The following is a 15,580-nucleotide window of genomic DNA, read 5'->3' as shown; positions in this document are numbered from 1 at the left end:
CTGTCTTTGTAGTGGATCGGGATCCGATTACGTTAATGGATTAAAACCTAATCGATCGCTTGATTCATGAATTCCTTTCGGGATTTTCATAACATATCTAAGGTCTAAAACAATTCTTTCCATCAAATTTCTTTCAGCTCATTACATGAATAAAGTAATATTATTATTTATACATAAATATATATGTAAGAATTACTACTAGACCACTAGTATGAGCCTATTAATTATTGACAATGTATATGAATACTAAATATGCATATTATTTATAAAAATAATAAGCTACTAATAATAGTACGTGATCACTGATAAGTGATAACTATAGGTAATACTACTATTGGTTATATGTAACTGTAAAAATAAATTTTTGTATGACATTTGATAAGTTATAGCTAATATCGTATTCATCAAAACTTCTTTATGATATATATATATATATATATATATATATATATATATATATATGTAGCTATATACATGATACACATATAATATAATGTATATATAATTGTGTATATATATATAGGAAAAATCTTCTTGCAAACGAGTTCGCGTATCAAACTGCACACCGATACTAACATGTAAGGCATCCGTTTAATGAAACGGTGCGAATTGAGACAGAAATTATTTTCGTGAGACAGATAACCTTCTTATTCTTTCAAAATTTTCTTTCTTTTATTTTTCTTTTCAATAAAAAAAGTCATGTCAGTGTCGCTACGCAGTTTGGTACGAGTCGAACTAACAAATTGAGTCGAGTTTTATACGAATTTGTTTACAAACATTAAATAAGTTGAGCAAGCTTTATATGAGTTTGCATCATTTAATAATTTATTATAATTTATAATTCACGAACGATCCATCCATTTTAATAATCGATTCGAATTGAATTCAAGTTTAATCTAATCGAGTTTGATGGGCCTATACAGTAATCTTATTCCTTTACCGCCCTAGTCGGTCATGGGCTGTCTGTCCCATCCACAGCTCAGCTCTAAAATGGACACAGACCACATTGTGGAGACTTAAGACTTGACGGGCACGTTTTGTCCATAAAAAGCTTGTCTTTCATTGTGAAACTGAAAAGAGGTGTTTTTTCTCTCATGGGTGTGATGGAATGGTAGTTGAAAATGATCGGAGATTTTTGCCATTTAAAATTTTGTTGAAATGTTACGCAAATAAATTTTTTTGAGATGGAAAAAAAAATTTTCGGAGTGCGTTTTTTTCTTCCCCAATAAAATCTCATTCAGATATTACCATATTGACAGTGATGTAAGAGCCAAGAAACGGGGACGACTATGGGGCTCTCGGAACCAACTCCTTTGTCCCCAAATCCATGTCTTTAGCGGCAAATCTAGAAAACGCATTTCGTGTAAGGTATCTTTCCGTTTTTGAACCTCGAAATTTACATGCTCTTTTTCTCTTCAAGTGTTTTTTTAATATGTCTTTATGCTTTAACTTTTTTGGTGTATCTATTGATCCAGAATCTGCTTCTGTTCATTTGTGAGTATCTTGGCTTTTCATGAGATGGTTGTATATCTTTTTTGGACCTATGAATTGTTTTGCTTTCTGATTTCAACTTCTGAGATGACAGTGAACCCAGTTTGATTATCAGCTTCATTTATGTTGAATTATATGAAGGATTTGAAGTGGGTATTATTCGACTGGATTTGAAGTGGGTATTATTTGACTTTGTTTATCTTTCGGTTTTTCATTAATTTTAAACGAGTCTCGTTTACATGATGTGGGTCTTAAGAACCTGGAATTCAGTTTCGGGTGTCGGTTAATACGATCGAATATAATCGGGTTTATTTGTGATTTTTGTTCGTCTTTTTAAGTGTCGAATCTATACTTCCGAAATTGAATTGTGGGGATTCTTATCACGCTATATATTTTACTGTTCTGTTATGTTTGCTTTTGAAATTTATTTCATGATTCCAAATTTGCGCGTACTCTATAAATATTGCTTGCTTGTGAGTAGAACACCCTACGACTCAATGGTTTGTTCTCTTTCTTGATAGTAGTGGTTTGATCGTTAGGTGTGATGCTTGTTAATTTATGCACTGTGGTCTGTGTTACCTATCGCGTACTCTATGAATATTGCTTGCTTGTGCGTAGATCACCCTACGACTCAATGGTTTGTTCTCTGTGCTTCTAATTCTTAGCAGGTGTCTTTGACTTTTAACTTCGCATTGAATTGCTCTTGATCATATTTTACCTGATCTGAATTCTGTTTATGGTTGTGGAGTGCTAGGATTCATGGACCAAATAAATACAATAAGCCTTTGCTGAGTTGAGATAGTTGCAAGCAATTGTTTGGGTTTTCATATGCTTCAATTGGGGACTTGAATAAATGCTGTACTTGATATAGTACCATATGAGAGATTCGAGTTTTGCCACCAGTGGAACCTATAAGAGAGGTTGTAATGTAATGGCTGAAGCAGAGGAAAGAGCAGAACGGCAGCGTACAGCAAACCGTGACTACTTTTCCCAAGAAGATGCAAGGAGAGCTCCAAAAATTTCTCTCTCCCCATCATCATCTTCCTCAAGATCAGAGTCCGATGTTGCCCCTGATAATGCTGGACGTGGACTTGATCATCCCTCCCCAATTGGTAAGCCATATTCTAATCCACCAATCACCATGAAATGGTGGTTGAACCCGCAACCAAACCCTGGGCGCCACAAAGATTTTGCATATGAACAGCTAAATGTCTTGGAGGCTGATCTTGAAGTTTTGAGTTGTGACTTTGTTAATAAAACTGCAAAGATTAGTGACAGTAACCAACTGAAGAAAGAATTTTGTTATCAGTCTGTTATAAAGAATAATGATTCTTATTCTGTGGAGAAACCTTGGCAGGTTACTGCCACTTGTGTAAAAAATGAACATGATCCTGGAAAACCTGAACTCAAGGCTGTAACTGGTTATGAGTTGCAAAGAAATACTAATAAAAAGGACTTGGGAGAGTTCTGGTACTTGGAAGATAAATTCATGGGCTTGGATTCTTTCAACTGCTTGGTCCCCGAACAAGCCATGAAGCTTTCTTCTGATCTTGGATCTGATTGGGTTGGATCTGAGAAGACTGAACCCTGGTGGCGCTCTGCTGGTCAAGATGAGTTGGCTTCCTTAGTTGCTCAGAAGTCACTTGAAAATATTGAGAATTGTGATCTTCCACGACCCCAGGCCAAGCATTTTAGGAAAGGTCCATCTGCACGTACAGAGTGTTTCGACCATGATGGGGTTTCTGCTTCATTAAATCAAATGGTTGGTACTGATTTCTCCAATCTGGAGAAGTATAACTGTGAAAGCCTCGCTACAGATCTCTCACTGCAGAATTTAGACCAGGCTTTCAGGTACATCTCTAGATTGTTACTTTACATTCTTTGTTTTTGTTTCGTTTTTTTTTTTTTTTTTCACAATCAACAAGACCATCATTGGGACTCCATTTAGGGAGCGTATTGACGCTTTGTGAATGTCAATTGTGTCCTAACTTTTCAGCATATGGAACGATCTATGCTGGGGTGCTACCCAAACGAAAACTTTACCCTTTCGCATCAATTTCTCATACAATGTACTAGTGAGTATTACTGATGTATATTGGTGTCAACTTAGCTATTATTTTAGAAGAACATTTAATAATTATTTTGCAGTTACACACACACACACACACACACACACACACACACACATATATAGAAAATGATCATCGCTTAATTCGATTAGCCTAAAGTTAAGTTATTTTTATGAAGAGGATTATATCAATTGTTGTCGTCATACAGGAGTATCTAAATCTATTAAAAGACCTTGATTGTTACAAGGGTTCACCATTTCACGGATGTAGTAATGAAGCATTTTTACTTAAAAAAAATAAAAGGTAATGAAGCCCTTTCAGTTTGATAGGATGGATGCCCCAAAAATTTATTAGAGTACACCAGTAGCCACTATACAGTAATCACCAAATGAAATTTCAGGATATAATCTATTTGATTCATTCAATTCCCTTATTTCATGACTAAATTAAGCTAGAACAAGATTGCTTATTACATGCTAGCAAACCGCCACACTCTTGTCATAATTTGGCATACAACCTTATAATAGTTACATGTATAAATTGCCTGAGAAATAGAGTAATTTATCATGTTATCTATCTGTTGAAAGAGAATTATGAAAGATTGTGTATCTTGTTATCTAGTTCTTATAATTAAGAATTTCTGACCATTTTGATTCTCCAGAAATCCAAAATTCAAATCCAAAGAATTCATTGCTCGTATGATGACTACGTTGAGGTTTCTCATCGTATTCTATCCATTTACATATCATTTCTCTTTCACAGTTTTTTCCAGTTTAATGATTGTCCAATTGTTATTCTGTAAGTGCTGAGTCCGGTAGTCCCACATGACACCCCATGAGATGGTACACACATGGATAGAGGGGAAATTAATTTTTTTTTCTTTGGTTGTGTTTTTAAGGGGGAGGGGGGGGGGGGGGGGGGGGGGGGGGGGGGGGGGGGGGGGGGGGGGGGCGGGGGGTGGGGGGGGGGGGGGGGGGGGGATATTTAGTCACGCTCACTTGTATTGAGTATGGGGGGAGGTGAATGGGATCCCATATTGTCTGGGAGGTAGAAATTCTTACAGTTTATAATGATTTCAAAGGACTCGAATTGTTAACTTGACCTTTTGGTGTGTAAGCCTAGATGCGGCTTAAACTTTCTTTAAGTTGTTACAGATTGTATCAGAACAATGTTTCCTTACTAAATGGAACAAAGTCTTACACTGATTACAAGGAACTCCAATTGAAACCTTGACTAGTCATTTGGGATTTGCGAGTATTATTCCATGGCTTAGGCTTTCCTTAGGTTGTTATAAATTACTCCTACATTTTTAAGGATTTTGGGTTCTTATATGTAGCCTGGAGTTGTCATTGTCCTTCATATAATGAGGAGTTTCCCTTGGTTGCGAAAACACGTATCTGCATTTCTAGACACTGATGGTGCAAGCACAAATGTTGTGGTCACTTCTTGCACATTTGTTGCAAGTCTTTTCTTTGACTACATATCCTAAGTAGAGGGATTTATACTCACTATTTTATTTGCTAGTTGCCGTGTATTTTTCAATTTTTGTAACTTACCATTAACACTGGGAGCTTTTCTTATTCTCATCTTTATTTCAATTTGTAGTCAGTATAATTTAGACAAACAGAAACTGCCCCATGATGGCAATGACTAATGTGGGTGGCATATGAATGATATTGTCCATGCCATTTCTATAATACAATATTGTTGTGACAATGAGTTATCAAAATCAGTTATTGAAGAAGGAGAAAACTGATTGCTACAACAGATTTGCTTGATCATCTCCCTGTTATATCTACTGTGACAAATTACCCATATTTTGAAGGTGTCAATGATTTTGACCTAGTAACGGAATTAGATATGAATCATATGATATGCTCATCTAATCTACTAGTAATTCAGGAATTATGTTACTTATAAAAAAAAAAAAAGTAATTCAGGAATTATGGACATAGACGTTGGTAGGGTGGCTCCTTTTTGCATAATGTGGAGTAATTGGAGGGAGTAAGACACATGAAACTTCGAAGACTGTGAGAGAACACTATTAAGTTTTTAAATAATGGACTACAGCTCATAATGTAGCCGCTTTGCATCTTTGTAGATTTTCTTAGCCGTTGCTACTCTTCTATTTTCTAGAATAGGAATTCCTCTGTATACTCTTAGCGTACTCGGGTTGTGCTCCTGTCATTTTAGTAAAGCGTGGTATCTTTACTTAGAAAAAAAGAAAGAAATTTTATAAATCAATAAAAAAAATCCTTTCTCTAAATCATGCTGGATAATTTTCCAACATTTATTAACTTATCCTTTACTGTTTTCCACATTCTTCATGAAAATCAAGGAAGTTGTGTTCATTTCTGCTTACTTGCTTACCGATAAAAAAAAAAAAAAAAAATCCTGCTTGCTTCCGCATTTCTAGTGATGGTTCTAAGGAGTAATGCCGATCCCTAGTGTCCTCAAAGTCTTGGAGCATCACTTTTGTTACTTTTTTTTTTTTTTTTTTACTTTTTAGTTTATACATGCTGATAAGTTTGTTTGCTCAGCCAGAGTACTGGTAATAGTACAACCAAGGATGAGGCAGACAATGATCCTAGCAAGACTGAGTTGTTGGAGGCACTATGTCATTCTCAAACACGAGCAAGGGAAGCTGAGGAAGCTGCACAGCAAGCCTATGCTGATAAGGAGCATATTATCATGCTTTTTTTGAGACAGGCGTCACAGCTCTTTGCTTATAAGCAGTGGTTCCAACTACTGCAGATTGAGAATCTCTGCCTCCAGCTTAAGAACAAAAACCAACCAATTTCCAGTCTCTTTCCAGGTGTCTTACCTTGGGTTCCACACAAAGGCAGGCAAATGAAGAAGGGCCGACACAAGGCTGGGAAGCGAAAGCGAAGTAAACAGAGAAGTGAAATTAGAAAATGTGCGGTTGCTTTTGCTGTGGGATTGGGTCTTGCCAGTGCTGGTTTGCTTCTTGGTTGGACTATGGGGTGGCTGTTTCCGCGTCCTTAAAAATTGTTCCTTGTTTGTGGCTGTGAATGAGACTCTCGTGCAGTTAGGTATCATGCTTGATTGGAATCTGCTTTCCATTTTGATCAAAGGATTGCATGGAGAGGCATGTTTCAAATTGGTAACGTTTTCTCAACTTCTGTTAGTATCATGCACTTGTTTAGAGTTGTTTATTATGTAGATTAAAGTACATAATTTGTACACTATACCTGACCAGATGTGCATATATGTATAATATTAGGTAAAACATATTGATTTTAGATTTTCTGCCTTGTAAAAAGAAATGTTGGTTTCCTATCTGGAGTTATTTTACTTGGGAACTAGGCTCCTAAGTTAAAGCCAGAACAAGATTGCTTATTTTACTTCTATGAATTGACATTATAAGGTTAATTTGATATTTTTCTTACCATGAATATAACAATTAATTAGTGCTAGTTTGGATAGTGAGATGAGATGAGATAGTTTTAGATGGAAGTTGAATAAAATATTTTTATAATATTATTTTGTAATATTATTATTGTTTTGAAATTTGAAAAAGTTGAATTGTTTATTATATTTTGTGTGAAAATTTGAAAAAGTTGTAATGATAAGATGAAACACTCTCATGAAACACTCTCCGAATCCAAACGAGCCCTAGTCTTTTTATGGATATAACAATTAATTAGTTGAATGTGGGGTATTTTATAAGTAGGATTCACAAATACATGAGATTCACCTCTACACACACATTGACACCCATGAGTTGGTAAAGAGGATATCATATTCTTAATACTAAATATGTTACTTGAATCCTTATAGGCATAATAATTGACACGTGTATTTATAAAACTTCATTAAGAATAAGCAAAAAAATTAATAATAATACTCATTTGGGCTTGGTCAAGCTTTTTCGACGGCTTATTTTGCTTGTAAATTTTGGATGGGATTCTTTGGACGCGTTCTGAACTACTTGGCACTGCAGATGATGTATTATTACTCAAACCTCTTGCAAAATTCACGAAGCTAAGCTATAGCTAGAGTCAGCTTGTTTGATTAGACAGCACTCCCCATTTCCAAATGATAAAGCTTTTATCAGTGCCTTTCCTAATACTTTTCATAAACTTCAACTATACGTTGGATATGGCAGCAAACTCCACCTCTGCCTATACCTAAAAGGGATTAGGATCATAAGCTTTTTCCTTCTTCCTTTTCTAGAGAGCGAAGTTGACAATTTGTAAAGATGAGGCTGGCACATGAGATGGATTTTGGAAGGATGCTTTGTATTTCCGTCTTTGAAATCTAAAATGTCTTGTTTAGAGTCATTCTACTTGCAAATTGACGTGGAAGATGCATCACCCACATTGTTAAAAGTAATAAAACTTTAATTGCAAGATTGGAACTTTTAAATTTATCTAATAAATCAAATTATGACATTTCAACAGTTTGTAAATATAATTCTTCTAATATAAATATGAGAAATGATATTTACATTCGTGGAGTGCGCAAGTACCACACAATTTTTTTGTATAAAGTGAGTAAACATGAGACCTACATAAAAAACAAAAAACAAAAAAAAAAATTTATTTTTTTAACAGTGGATCTCACTTTTTTTCAAAAGTATTGTGCAGCATTTATGCATTCCACGACTATATCTAACATTACTCCCTGTGAAAATATTGTATTTCAAGTATTATAAAAATAAGTTAATTTATAATCATGGTACTTTAAATTTGATAAATGATATTTACAGTTATGGAATGCACAACCATCACGCACTCTTTTCAAAAAAGGTGAAGAAGTATGAGATTTTTATGAAAAAAATTAATTTTTTAATAGTGAGCCTTACTCTTTTTTTAAAAGAGTGCGCAATACTTGCATAACTTATAACTTTATCTATCATTACTCTTTAAATTTATTGATTTGAAATCTAAACTCAAATATCAGCCTATCGACCTAAATGAAAATTTTGTAATGTTTTTCTCCAGAAAATGAAAGAAAATGCCGACCTAACTCATTGATTTCACATAATGAGAAAAATTCTTGATGGGCCTACTTTGTGTTCAAATTTGCATCACTTATTTCCCGATCAAAATTATCCATAACCTCCTAATTGAAACTAAAAAATAAATAAAATTTTTTTAAATTGGTGGGTGGGGTCTCGAATTCCCAATCTTCATTTTAGAGGCGGGATTATGGCAATTAAACCACATGCCAAAGATTTTTTTTTTTTTTTTTTTTAACGAGTAATGATTTTTCCATATTGAAAATGTTCTTTATAAAAAGGATGATTATATCATAAAAAAATATAAAATAATCACTTTAAAAGGCTCATGTATTTGAGTTTTGTAATTAACATTAAACATATAAATTTAGGTGGTGATGATGATACACGTGGAAGATGAGTTTTTGCATGAAAGACTCATTCCAACACATGAAAAGAGTGACATCCGTGTCGGATGGATATATTTCTTTTACTTATTAAAAAACAATCTTATCCCGTAAAGGAAGGAATCTCTCCACTTTTCCTTAAATCGGAGAGGACTTTCTGTAACTATCTATTTGCTCCTAATTTCCTTATTTTTAGAATATACACGTGGATGTAGAAAGTCAACTCTGACTTTGAAGAGATGCTACTGTTGTGAGTAATTAATGTAAAATAATACCACAATTGTATATAAGAGTAGTATTGAGTTTTTCTTTATTACTAAAAAGAACATACATACATATATATATATATATATATATATAATAATGTTAGGGACAAACTTCAAATGCACAAATCTGGTTCAAATCTTTTTCATGATGTGATTTATTTTTATAAAAGACCTATACAAGATTTGTACATTTAGAACTTATATATATCATTATATATATATATATATATCATTCAAATTAAGGTATTGTCATTTGTTATCCTTAGTTTTATGAATAAGTTGTAATGATTTGAATCTATATAAACAATAAATTTAATAATGACATAATACTCTCATCTATCATTTTTGTCCACCGTTTTAATATTATTTTAGTTTTTAAAAAATTTGTATTTATAAAAATATTTCATAAAAATAAATTTATAATCTGACATAATTTATTGTGATATATATAAAACTATTTATACTATATAAAAGTATTGAATATAATTATATATAATCACTTCAATTTATAAACTTTAGAAAAAACGTGCCTAACTATGGAGAGAGTTTTTGTTCATTTCCAAATCATTTTTTACAAGTATTTTATTCTAACAATTAAAACAATTTTTTTTTTCCAATCATCTATACTTTCTCTCATACTCATATTTATTATAGTTGAAATTTAGAAAAATTTTCACCATTGAGATTATCTAATTTTTTTAAAAAAATAATTGACCATTTGTGAAAATATGATTTTTTTTATAAAATATTATTGTTACGACAATAGTGATTTTAAAAAGATTATCGTTTAGAGAAATAAGTATTTTAAAAAAATCGTTATAGATGAATGGAAATATTGATATAACAAATAATTAAATATTTATGAAAATTTGAAAAAAATTAAAAAAATTAAAAAATTTCCTCGACCCTTTCCGGAAAGACAGAAAAAATAAGTAGTTAAAGATGTACAAATAAATGAGTAGAAAAACTAATAAAAAATAATAGAAAAAAATTATTTTAATATAATAGAGTAATAATATGGAGAGTGATATATGATGTTTTGAAAAGATGAGTAAAATTTAAAAAAAAAAATATTAAAAGAATATGATTTTTAGTTAAAATTTAAAAAAAAATTAATAATATTTATAATCATGATATACGTAAACGTTACAATTGTTTTAAAAAAAAAGTAAATAAGAAATAATAGTATATTCTGCCTTTTTTTTTTTTTTTTAAATGATTGAATGACGTTTATGTAAAGTAAAAGTTGACCTTTGACGAGCCACATTCTACATTCTACTTCCCGAAGCCATCCGAACGTGGCTTGATCGTCCTCTTGTCTCCTTAATTATCTATCGGCCACGTCATAAACTATTGAAAAACCCACCCAACAGATACAGATGAGACTACTAGTATTGGATTATGAATCTGAATATGCATTTATTTATATATTTGTATAATATAACTTTAAATTGAATTGTATTGAATTATACATCTCTAAATTTAGAGATGTACTATCCACTTCTTAAATTTTATTTTATTAATTATTTCTCTCTCCTTTCTCTCTCTCTCCAGTAACGGAAATTCTATCTCTCGAAATTACTTTCTTCTTGCTCTCTCTCTCTAGACACCAACAGAAGAAATCCATCCTAACACCAATAAAAAAATTTCTGAGCATTTCTTTGGTCATTAGTTTCTCTTTTGATTTCTAATTATATTTTATTTCTAATTTTACCTTCTGAAACAAATGGATATGGTTGTCCGGTGAACCATGCTCATTTCAAGGAATATGCAGTGGGTGTTAATTATAAAATATTTAAAAAATGATAATTTTAGAAAAAAATAAATAATAATAAAATATATTTTATGACTCAAAAATATATAATCTAATATGAAAATTTTTTTTCATATATAAAATCAATTTTTAAAAGATATGATTTTACATATATATATATATAGAAATCAATACTAATGCTCACACAAATGCACCCATCTTGTTTCCCTCCCTGAGCTAGCTAGTAATGATGGACACCTAATAACTATACCAACAATAATGAAGATTTATGATGTTTTATTTCCATCCACGTGTACATAACATTTTTCTTGTTTCCGTTTTTACATTTTGATCATATGCCGGAGTTATATTTCATTTTAATAATAATGGAGCCAAATAACCTGTTGGGTTGAGGGCTAAAGTTTTGGACGTGAATTTATTATCTTTGTATTTGATCTGACTTTTGTGGTTAAAAAGAGATAAGTTTGTTGCAGAGCCGTTAAAGTCTATTGAAATTGATCCAAACTGTAATCCATCTTTTTTCGTTCTTATGTTTCTTATTATATATTAAAAAAAAAATGTTCGTCTCTTGGACGATTTGTTCGTAGAAGTTGAGTCATCTCTTTCTATGAAGGGTGAGGCTGAGTCTTTATTTAGGCAGAATGCTATCACTTGAATATTTGTCTATAGAGAGTATCAGCAATAATGAAGTTCAGACCAGTCCAGTAGTGTACTGATAGAGCTTCAAATGGTTGATACGGAGATATTCCAGTATATATCCGATCATGAATGTAAGTTTATCTTAATGAATGAATGAATGATGACATTTTTCTTAAAAAAATGGTACAAACAACTGGGATTGAAAAATAATTTGTATAAATTTTAAATAAACAAATTTTGCACAAAACTTTTATTAAAAATAGACCCTACCTTAAAAAAATGTAAAAAAATGATCCATAATTTTACAAAAAGTTTACGCTTGACTTATCTATTTAGGGTTAGTAGCTAACATTACTCCTTCGGATTCTCTTTAATTGGAATTATTGACCTCATCTAATGATCTAAATTCTAATGCACACAAATGTATATACAATAATAGATAATAATACGAGATCCACAGTTCTTGAAAATTCTGAAAGGCTCACTTAATGAGTATATTTCTCTTTAGATTTGATTAATCTAATTTGTTTAAACAATTGGAGATAATATTTAAGGAATGGAATATGATACCCTCACCACTAGTTCTTATCGCTTAAATTTTTTATTTTATTTTTTTATTTTTCTTTTTACTTAATGATTAAGTAAATATTTTTTTAATAATATTGTATTTTTTATTTTTTTAAAAAAAATTAAAAGTGTTAAAAATTACATGTAATAAATAAATAAATAAAATATCAATTATGCCTAACGATAGCTCCCAGCGAGATCTAGAAGAGGTGGACATAGCACCGTCCGACACAGTCTAGAGAGAAATAAATCCACTATGAAAGTATATACATCACAATGGAGTTTTGAGTACTCTTCCTTACATGATGAAGATAGAAAAAAATTTATATACATATTTCAATCTATTTACATTCAAATACATTTTAATAAAATTTTTAAAATACTACTATTCACAGATCAACTAAGATCATCTCAACATCTAAATGCAATCAATTTTCTCCTTTGCTCAGTTAGTAATGTATGGATAAATTCTAAATATACAAGTTTTGTACAAATCTCTCTAAAAGATGAGCCCTTTAAAAAATAAGTTAGTTTTTTTTTTTTTAATTTGATCTAATTTTTTATAAAAAAAAATCTTATGCGAGATTCATAAATCTAAAACCTCTCAATCCATAATCTCACGTTGGATTAGTTATTGGATTTATCAAAATAATAATATAATATTATTTTTTTAATAATAATATTTTCAACTTTTTTTCATATTTTACAATTACATTAACCACATATATATTAATAATTTAATTTACTAATCTATTAATATTCTATGGCCTCATCATCTATTACTTGTTTACTATAATTACTGCTTACCAGATTTAATGACTCTTATTCTATCACTATATGCTAAGTACTTGTTTACCTATTTTGGTATTTGCACACGCAAAAATAAAAACACGGTTGTGAGATTAAACTGAAATAAAAAACACATTTAGTTGGTGAACAATAACACTTCCAAATATGAAGTAAAAAAACGTTTTACAATAGCTCAAAGTTTCTAATGTATTGACACGTGGAGCCAACAATCCAATCCCATATCCAAAATATTTCAAACTCCCGTATATTTCTTTTTGATAATCTCTAGAATTATGATTATTCTGTTATCAAATTGACGTAGAATATATTATTCATTTCTAATATTTAAATTTTAAAATTTTATATTTTAAATTAAATTATGAAAAATTCTATTTACAATCTCTATGTACAAGTCCTTCATTAAATGAAAGAAAATATCATTTTGATAAAAATATTATTGTAATTTTGAAAAAATTTAAAGATAAAATTAACTAGGCTTGCAATGCAATCCTTATTTAGAGACTGTATGTAGCATTGCTATTAAATTATGTCATATAATTACTTTACTAAATACTTATTTGGGATTGTGTTTGGGGTCTTAAAAAGTACTTAAATAGCTTTAAAAGCTCTTTAATAGAAAAATTAAATTGTTTGAGTTTTACATATTCAAATATTTTTTAATCTCAAATAAGTTTAAAAGTACGTTTAAGAAAAATCATCATCAATTCAGATAATCTGGAATGTATTACAAATTTTAAAAAGACTTCCAATGGGTGAAAATACCTATATAACTCTCAGATAAATACAACTCTCAAACTTTTAAGGATATGATCATAATCTGTAAAAAAAAATCAAATGATTGCCAGTTCTACCTCATAAAACACTTTTTAATTTATTTTCAAACAAATGTAACATGTTTGAAAGTGTTTTAAACATATGGTTACTAAATAGTAAATAACTTTTTTAATAGTAAAACTTATTATTTAAGTTATAAGTTATAGGGCCTAAAGTTATAAGTTATATTTCTTATTACAATCTGAAACATGCACTAAAGGGTAGTGCTACTATAGCCCCTCAATTTGCCCACTTGGTATGCCCCTAGTGCAATTTGCATTTTTCTTTTTCTTTTTTGCTTTTTATTTCAAACATTTTTTAAACATGGTTAAACATTAAGAAAAAAAAAATACATTAATGGTCACTTTTTCAACCATTAAGTAAAAACATATTAAAAAATAAAATAAAATATATGAGCAGTCAAATTGAGGAGACAAACTTAAGTAACATAGTATCATTTTCCTAAAAAAAAGTGTAAATACTGAAGTTGACTAAGATTAGATGACTAAATGATAAAGTTTATCTTATCATTATAGGTTTAAATTTGGATGAATGTAAAATAATTATTGACTTTATCTTTTAACAACATTGAGTTTATCTATAAGTCCTTAATGTTGTTTAGATAAGTCAGACACGTGAAATTCGAATCCATAAGTATATGCAATTATCCAGAACAGAAGTCGAATACAGAACAGTAACCACAATGAAGAGTTATTGCGAAATGTCAGCAATCCGTTAGGAAACGTACTCGTGACTGTCTCTACCTATCAGTAGAATTCTATTTCAACTGGGACTCTTTTCAAATCTAATATTTAAAGAGATTCGGTTTCACGTCTCCTCAAAGAGTTTGATTAAGGATCATTAAGATATTTTTTATGTGCTTATGAAGGGAAAATTCACTTGAGCATTTTCACTTTGATTTTCATCTCTCCTTAAGTGTGATCGTGCTCTAAGCGTGGAGGATTGTGTGATTGGACTTCAGCCCCTAGAGTTCTAGACAATATTTGGAGATCGCCAGAGGTTCTAACTGATACCGCGGTAGAAGATAAACGAGTCATTTGTTTAGTCAGGTAAGAGAATCAAGTTGTAAAAGTTTTGTAATTGATGAATACTTGTAATTGATTTTTAAATAATAAGATTTACTTTCTTGGATTTGGTTGCCTCATAAGATTTTACCTTTAAAGAGTTCTTTAAAAAGTTTTTATTTGAAACCAATCATTGTGTTAAACAAAGTGATTAATTTACTTCAAGTATTTGATTTATTTAATAATCATAATATTGAGATCTAACCAATTTGTTCAAGTAAATTAGTAGGTAATTTAGTGAATTAACAGGGGATACATTGGAAATTTCAAAAAGTATGGTAGATGTTACAAACGAGGGACTTTTAACAGTGAACTAAAAATATGCATAACTTGTACACTCAAAGAACACATCATAACAATGAATGATTTCATCAAAGCCCAAAAATACGAATAGAAAGCTCAGATAAACAGAAATACTGATAGAGAGGGAATGAAATGGGAAAAGCCATCTGAAATGGTTCTTAACAAAAACTCGGATGCTGCGGTGGATGCTCAGGCTAAGAGAGTGGGTATTGGTCCATCGGAGCTGTAATCAGGGATTCAAATGATGATATGGCTTTTGCTTATACTGAAGAGATGGTGTAGATAGAAGAAGGACCTATACAGATCACTAATTTTATACTTGGCGACTGATTTTTATTGATATGCAATAAAGCAATGATCTTTGACCTCAAAAAAAAAAAAAAAAATCATAGA

The 15,580-nt window shown here is 30.9% G+C and overlaps 1 protein-coding gene across 5 annotated transcripts; it reads left to right on the top strand.

Moving 5' to 3' along the window:
- The first annotated feature begins 1,040 nt into the window (after nt 1-1,040).
- On the top strand, nt 1,041-6,858 carry LOC121253951. Of its 5 annotated transcripts, none has more exons than XM_041153893.1 (3): nt 1,041-1,363; nt 2,246-3,342; nt 6,101-6,858. In XM_041153893.1, the coding sequence occupies exons 2-3, from the start codon at nt 2,369-2,371 to the stop codon at nt 6,564-6,566; spliced, it is 1,440 nt and encodes a 479-aa protein (XP_041009827.1). In that variant the 5' UTR covers nt 1,041-1,363; nt 2,246-2,368; the 3' UTR covers nt 6,567-6,858. The 5 variants fall into 5 exon arrangements, with proteins under 5 accessions (XP_041009827.1, XP_041009825.1, XP_041009824.1 ...); XM_041153891.1 differs by having other exon boundaries at nt 2,240-3,342; XM_041153890.1 differs by having other exon boundaries at nt 1,041-1,368.
- The last annotated feature ends 8,722 nt before the right edge of the window (nt 6,859-15,580 follow it).

Source organism: Juglans microcarpa x Juglans regia, chromosome 3D, assembly GCF_004785595.1.
Source record: "Juglans microcarpa x Juglans regia isolate MS1-56 chromosome 3D, Jm3101_v1.0, whole genome shotgun sequence".
Lineage (NCBI taxonomy): Eukaryota > Viridiplantae > Streptophyta > Magnoliopsida > Fagales > Juglandaceae > Juglans > Juglans microcarpa x Juglans regia.
Note: the sequence above shows the minus strand (reverse complement) of the source record. Positions and strands in the feature narration are given on the sequence as shown.